Source organism: Ornithodoros turicata, chromosome 2 (assembly GCF_037126465.1).
Source record: "Ornithodoros turicata isolate Travis chromosome 2, ASM3712646v1, whole genome shotgun sequence".
NCBI classification, from domain to species: domain Eukaryota; kingdom Metazoa; phylum Arthropoda; class Arachnida; order Ixodida; family Argasidae; genus Ornithodoros; species Ornithodoros turicata.
Window position 1 is genome coordinate 132,123,149 of NC_088202.1, and position 7,606 is coordinate 132,130,754.

General features: G+C 47.5%; 1 protein-coding gene across 1 annotated transcript; it reads left to right on the forward strand.

Moving 5' to 3' along the window:
- The first annotated feature begins 2,585 nt into the window (after positions 1 to 2,585).
- Positions 2,586 to 3,792, forward strand: LOC135384059 (signal recognition particle 19 kDa protein-like). The gene is made up of 5 exons (XM_064613308.1): positions 2,586 to 2,666; positions 2,978 to 3,053; positions 3,141 to 3,212; positions 3,314 to 3,425; positions 3,569 to 3,792. The coding sequence occupies exons 1-5, from the start codon at positions 2,620 to 2,622 to the stop codon at positions 3,718 to 3,720; spliced, it is 459 nt and encodes a 152-aa protein (XP_064469378.1). The 5' UTR covers positions 2,586 to 2,619; the 3' UTR covers positions 3,721 to 3,792.
- Positions 3,793 to 7,606: the final 3,814 nt, after the last annotated feature.

Genomic DNA, 7,606 nt, shown 5'->3' on the forward strand with positions numbered 1-7,606 from the left:
TCGAGAACCAATAAGAATAGCCGGAGTTCTCGCTCCTGTGAATGTAGAAAAGTAATGCAAGTACATATAGCGCGTGCTGGTTGACTCAAAACATGTCGGCATGTAGAAGAGTTCTTTTTTTTTTCCTCAATACTCTAGTGTGTAGTTCAATGCATGCATGAGCGACGCAATGAGCCAGCTTTATCAAACAAAATCACTGATATTATATAACACGCAGATTTTCTTTAAACGAATTGATTACGAAGCGGGCGGGCCTCCGTGAAGCGAGGTGGTTCTGGAAGCAACACTGGGCTCCACGTCTCCGGCCGCCGCATAATGATAAAGCGTCACAAATCAATGTCTATGACAGAAAAATAACGTTCTTCTCTCACTTAACCAACTGCGGTCACAACAAAGACCACCTGGCGATCAACACGTATTTTCGTGGGAAGTGACCACCACTCGCGGGCCGATGTCAGTTATTCGTGTTTTTTTTTCTTTCTTTTTTTTTCACCATGGGTAGGGTCGAGCAAGCGTGACCTCCCTTCTGACCCTGGTGACCCTTCCCACTAATATCAAGCGCCGCGCCCGCGTGCTCTTCACTAATACATGAAACGCCTAAGAAACCCACTCCCTCACCACGAACGATCGTGACCGCTGGACCACACCACCGTCTTCCCTGCAGTACCCCACCCGTCGACGGAAACCCACAGACCCAGGTGACCCCACAGTCACAACATTTTCCAACTGTACGCATACAGGTACGTGCGTACAGGAAGCCACGGTCAACGGGTGGGAAAACACATTCAAGAATAAGAAGAAGAGAGCGAAAAAAAAAAAAAAAAAGAAAGGAAGAAAATCATCGAGTCCCCATGTGCGTTTCGGCCTGCGAGCAAGAGGAAAGGGCAGGATGATTACAGTTATTTGTAGTGGGCAATGCAGACCCGTTCGGCGCCAGTGCCGGCTCTAATCTGGCGCCTCGCGCTCCATCCACCCCGCAGTGTCTCTCTCTTCCATTTGTGTATGCGTGCGCGTTTCGCTTTCTTGCGTGCTTTCTCCGGCGCCGAAGGAGTGTTCGGTCGTCCGAGGGAATGGGGGAGTGCCTTTTGTTTTTGTTTGCGCCCTGTTGTGTCTGTGCGGTGAAATCCCCGCGCAGTTTGTCGGTTCACACGCTCCGCTCGGATGCTTCGCCATGTGTGCGTGCTGCATGCGTCTCAGTTTGGTTGTTGTCGATTCGAGATTAGGGAACGCCACGAAGACGGCGCTATCTGACTTGCTTTCGGTATTTCGTTTTGAACGGAAAGAGTCCGTCCCCCATTGACTGCGCTTTGTGTTGGGGGTTTTATGTGGGGTGAGGTTGTCGAGCTGGAACTGCGGGAACGGGGGATGCGATGATTCGGAGGCGGAACTAGCAGAACGCGCACCAAAAACGTGGCTAAAAAGAGAGAGAAAGAGAGAGAGATGAGCCTGCCGATTTCAGAACTGTTTCTTGGCTTGCCGGAAAACTCTAACACCCTTTTCTCTGACCCTTTCTAACCCTTCTCTCTGGGGTTCGCAATTCTGCAACCACCGCGAAGATGGGGACAAGGGAGGCGGGTTTCTTACAGACACACGCACATGCAGTAAAGAAACACGACTACCTTTTTTTTAAAAGTCTGTGTTATCGCCGCGAAGCAACTGTGGCTACCAGCGTCGTACAGATGTGGACAGATGGAGAGAAGAGAGCAGGAAGGAGTGGAGGACAGGGGGGAGGGGATAGTATGCGTCTTGGGCCGACTTCAGGGGGAATTGTGCCGCCAATCGTCTGGAAAATCTTCGGAAAACCCAGGGAAAACCTCAGACAGCACAGCCGGTGGTAGGATTCGGACCCACCACCTCCCAGTCTTCAGCACCAACAGCCGTACTCTCCAGGAGGGTTCTGGCCATAGGCGGAGAGCCAATCTACCGACGGGGACTGAGGCACAACGCCCTCTCCCCCTCTTTCCCGGTGCAAAGGCTTCAGGCTACGGGGTACTCACCTGCCTTCTTTCATGCACGGAGGTCGGGCAAGGTGTCTGCGATTCCGTGTCACGAAGATACATTTTTTAAAAGATCTTCATGTTCACTGGCACCCCCCATGCAGTTCCCTGGCTCCCCTATGCAGTCGGCGCCTATGGTTCTGGTCATTGGAGAGCGGTGCGGCAGCGGAGACAACAATGCCGCTGAACGTGCGTGAAACAACGTTGAAGTTAAATAATGGGTGCCGTAGAATTGAGAGCAATTAGAACAACAGTAGGTTTTTCGAAGGTTTCAAGTTTTAGCATTAGGAACGTTTCCACAAGAGACCACACAGTAAAACGAGAAGGCAAGTGTACGTTCCTACACCCTGGATCGGAATGAGACTGAAGGGTTCGCCCACCCACCTCTGCGTGCAGATTTTCAAAACAAAGTCGAGCATAAGAAACGTACTGGGTTGTTTGGTCTCTCCCTTCCTCATCATTCTTCCTCCCCCCCCCCCCCCCCCCCCCGCAAGGGCCCCGATCTGGCCGGGCGCTAAACTTAGCGCGATATCACGTGCAGTCGAGCCACGCTGGCACGTAGTTGTTATATACATTACCAGATGGCGTTCGGTCAATTTGTTGTTCGCACGATTCGGCCAGCATGGCAGCCGCCTACTTCGCGTCAAGGAATCATTCAGAGAGGGAAAGGTACCGTGCAGTGTGCTAACTGGCTTTTATTGCCTACCTCATACATTCTACACGGACAGCCGGCACTGTACGCGAAGAACCGCTGTCGCACAACACCAAAATAGCGGGAGCACCGCATAGCGATTCAAAGTAGCGTGTGTGACGTTCGGTTTGCTTGAGCCGTTCATGACATACGGAATGCTTGTGAATCGGTTCTGTTGCAACTATTTACCGTATTGTATTACCAGATTTGTTGTCTTCTAGAAGAACATAGACTGAAGTGGATAATGTATCACTAACAACGTAAAACATGTGGTGGTGGTTGTATGCAGGTGGATTTCCATCTATCCGGCCTACATAAATAGCAAGAAAACCATTGCAGAAGGAAGGAGGCTACCACGTGACAAGGTTGCTGTCTTTAATCATATTGAAACAAGTTAAGCGTAGGCTTGCATATAGCAGAATGTCGCATTAAGAGTTCTCACTTATTAACAGTGTGTGGAAAATCCAACTTACCAAGAGATCAGAGATGTCTTGGACTCAAAGGGGTTTCAAGTTGGAGTTGAGGTAGGGCAAGACGTTTTGCTGTCCCATTATGGCAGGGGTGATATGATGTGCGTGCTGTGCACGCAAAATAAAACACGTTGCTTCCTGTTGATTGGTTACAGAACAAGCTGTATCCAAGAGAACAGAACAAGGACAGCGTGACGTTTCGTGGCAGAATCCGTGTACAGCTAAAAAATGATGACAGCACACCGGTCAATGCCAACTACCCAACAAGTAAGACAATTTTCCTACATGTTATACCAAAATGTTATAAAATTATACTAGATATGCAACAAAAGATTGAACATGCAGTATAAAGAAGTTCTAGTGCAGCATTGCACTTGGTTATGACGTGCATCACATTTTCTTCTGTCCAGGAAAGGCGCTAATGATGTGCGTATGTGAAATGATTCCCAAGCTCAAATCTCGAACACAGAGGCAAGGAGGCGGTGACTCAACGCAGGGGCAAGCAGCACAAGCCAGCAAGAAGGGTGGAGGTGGCAAAGGAAATAAGAAGGGCAAGCGATAACGACTGCCTCACTTCGATGTACACCCCTGGCTGCCATTCCCCCTATTTTGCAAAATAAAATGTTTGCTTTCAGTATGCTTCCATTCTGTGTATAAATATATGTACCTTGTGATATGATCGCAGTATTTTACTTGTTCAGTTATAGATGCTAAAGCATTGCAAATCAAATGACTTCAGTGCATCTAGCATGCTTCGTAACTGTGCATAGCATCTGAACGTGTTCTGAAATTGGAAGACGTATTAAAAGCAGGATGCTTAAAAGACTGCAGCTATGACACTTGGCTTCTTCAAATTTTTCCCAACTGAGTAAGCAAAAATGAAGCATAATATAGCAAAAAGTGTAGTATCCACAAACCCTTGTACGTATACATGTAGACATCCAGCCAACCTTTGATTTAAGAGTTTCCCAGCTTCCCTTTACACTTCCCTCTGGGTTTATGGATGACTGATATCTAAACAGCGAATTTATTTCGGAACGGATGAATATGGAGGGTGCAGTACAGTACTCTGAGAACGGGAGTGACGAGTCGAGAATTAGATTACTAATGTTGCTCTTGAGCAAGGTTGACATAGGAGAAACAACAGAACACGGCACTACTATTGAAAAGTATTTTCAAACACAAATGAAATCCCATGTCGCGCTGCATTTAATTTTTGTTCTAGCTCTTTTGTTCATTCCTAACAGATTTATAAATTTTACTTTTATCGAGACATCAACCGTTCGTAAATTGAAGGTTCACTGTACACGTATACGTATATGCTGTTTCAGCCTTACTGGTAGCTCATGAGCAGTGCATAAGATAAACAACCCCACAAGCAAGTAAGCAAAACATCATGGGGAATGTGATGTACTCTCTTTGGGGGTTAAGCATCATGTTCCATGTGGCATTGTGATGCCACCTTCTCAAATGTTGCCCACTTGTGCACTGCTGATCATATAAACAGTTACTCGTGAGCAATGTGTCGATGTTCTATTGATGTACATGATGTGTGTTGACATAGAACCTCTTTGTAATGAAGTTTGTCGGACTGCTAGAAAAACTTCACTATGTTGGTCCCTCACTATGCAGTAGTTGATGGTCATGGATTCACAGCGTGTGACTGCAGGTTTACTTCAATATATTCATACCTACACTAGAAGCAGGTTCAGTACATAGAGATTCCACTACATACGATTATTTACCGACATTTGGTAAAATATTGTCCATTATAAAAACTGATTGGAAAATCTGATTACCAGCACTGGACAGCTGTTTCAGCCTTACTGGGAGCTCATGAGCAGTGCATACGTAAGCAACCCCACAAGCAAGTAAGCAAAACATCATGTGGAATGTGATGTACTCTCTTTGGGCCTAAAATACTATAGATAAACTATAACTATAAATGTAAAAAACTATAGATGTTTTCGAATTCTGGAATGCCCTAAAGCACCTATGAAGTGTACACCAAGCTGTAAGTACAGATTTGGGCTCTGTGGTACCAGAGGGGAAAGGGGAACACAGCCCAAGCTTCGGCACGAAACAAATAAGGGCAAAGCAGACGACAGCTCAAATCAGACTCTGAGACTCTTTTGGGACCATTGTCGTCGTCTGCTTCCTTGCTCGGCTGAGATGTTTGTTCCAAAACGACAAACTTCTGAAGAATGGGAGGGTGTCAAGTAGGCCAGGATGCGAAAGCCGTCAGCTTCCCCGGTGCACTTCCCGATGCACTGGCCACTGGCCACAGTGCAGATGCAATGCAGGGCCCAAGAGGCTCCGCCAATGGCCAATGAGGCTCTGCAAGAGGAACTCTTTCGGCAGAGGCTCATCGACGTTGGCAGCGCCAACACCACCTAGACAGAGAAAGCCTGCTTACTCGTCGACGTGACGTAACAACTAACAGCCAGCCAATCAGGATCGTGTTTTCAACGGCTGTAGCCAATCACGAACGAGCTTTCAGCGGTCGTGGCCATGGAGAAGAACCACTGTCGTCTGCAGGCTGTGACTGAACTTCCCCGCGGTACTAAATGGGAAAACTTGGAAATAAAGCACATAAGGTCTCAAACCTTTTTCAAAACTGGCTTTCTGGAAAGAGTCTTGCACTTTTTGTCTCAATATTTGGCCTGTAGGCTCCAGGTGAGCCGCAATCACTTGCGGGCTCTTGAATTCGCAGAACGGTGAATCGCGGTAGCAGACGGATTCTGGCTCTTAATTGAAAGAGGGAGAGGAGGCAATGTGCAGACTTTCTCTGTCTAGGTGGTGTTGGCAGCACGCTCGCCGAGAAGATGCTGCATGTGGTGAAAGAACTGCGATGGTCGTCGATCTCCGAGGTCTTCTGCAGACGACAACGGCTGAAGGCGCCTGCGTTTGGAGGCGCAGTCCTTTCAATGATGGCTGCCTTTACTGCATCGTACGGTGTCACCGGGGTAGGCTCGCAGAGAATGTCGGCGGCTTCCGCAGCAACGTCCGGAGGAAGAACCGAAATGATGTGGTAAAATCTCGTCTCTTCAGAAATCACGTCTGCTAGATGGAACTGGCGTTCGACTTGCGAAAAACACACGCTGGGGTTGGCGTTCCAGAATGGCAGAAGCCGCACCGCTACACGTCCAACGCCAGGCGGAAGCCGCGGTTGCTGCCGTTTCCGCTACCTGGGTCCGTCATCACAGAATGGAACTGGTCAAAGGCTTGAAAGCGGCAGTGGCTGCAAACGTTCGGGTCACCAGTGTGGGAATTATCCCAACTCGGACAACGCAGAGACGAGTCCGAACGTGGAGGCAGCGAACGAACGAATGTTTATTCCTGCGCCAAAACGTAGTGCGTGGGCGAGACCAGCTGGTAATTTAATGGTCGTTTCCCTACATACTCTTGTCAGAAGGTGTCATGAACTTGTGTGGGGGATTTGAACCTGGCTGAGGGTGCCGGCAACTTGCGGGCAGGGTACAAGTAGCTGTGATACGCTCTCTTCCGCGAAGGACGTTAAATGCGGTGCGCTGCGTGTCGAGATTTCGGCGCACGTTAACGATGGCAAAATTAATTTGAGTACAGACCACCATAGCGCCGCTCATGCTCACAGTTGTGTCGCACATATAGCTACAAATTATATTATTTGTGTACAGATCTTAGGGAACTATATGTGCAAGCAGAATGGAGTGAACCCTAGTGGTAGTCAAAATGTGAGCTAAACAATTACGCGACTCTGCACGACAGTGCCGTTAAACGCTTATAGCTAGAGCCTGAAGTTTTCGGGAAATATTTTTTCTAAATTCGGGGAGTAAAAATCGGGTAAATAAACATGGGCTCTAAATTCATGCAAATTCGTGTGGAAAAACTTCGAGTGCACTAAATTCTGGGACAAATCGGGCTCAGTTACTGAAACTAACTGAATTAGTTCCGTAGAAATGGTGATGTAACCGCATTTGCTGACAAACAAGTTAGTGTGCATTCCTACAGACATCTCAGTGTGGGCAGTTTGCCGGGTAAAAATTGGGTTTCACCCTAAAGAGGCAACCTTCAATTCGGGGTGCAAGTTCGGGGAAGAATTGGGTTAAACCCTAAAACTTCAGGCTCTACTTATAGCGCGGGAGAGACATTATTCCGAGGTGTTCTCTTCATTGTTGCTCCTGTTCCTTTGTGACAAATTTGCACTTTTTGTGTGCACGTGGACAGCGTAGAAGATGATGATGATGATCATGATAATGATTTGTGGACAGCTATGAAACAAAGAAACAAAGGTGAAAAGTAAAATGTAGTTAAACCAGTGTAGCTACACCGCAGTAGTAGTACGAATAGATTGAACTACTGCTGCGGAAATGTAGCTGAACTAGTAGTTAAGCTCCAGTTGCTACAATAACTGTAAAATAGTGTTCTCGAACAAGTTTGGAACTGTGCCATAGAGTCACAATTGCAGC

Bases quoted from the DNA above. Each gene is read 5' to 3' on its own strand.
- LOC135384059 (XM_064613308.1), top strand. From the start codon at position 2,620: ATGGCAGCCGCCTACTTCGCGTCAAGGAATCATTCAGAGAGGGAAAG. The intron at 2,667-2,977 runs GTACCGTGCAGT...GGTTGTATGCAG, and splicing joins AATCATTCAGAGAGGGAAAG to GTGGATTTCCATCTATCCGG. The intron at 3,426-3,568 runs GTAAGACAATTT...TCTTCTGTCCAG, and splicing joins CAATGCCAACTACCCAACAA to GAAAGGCGCTAATGATGTGC.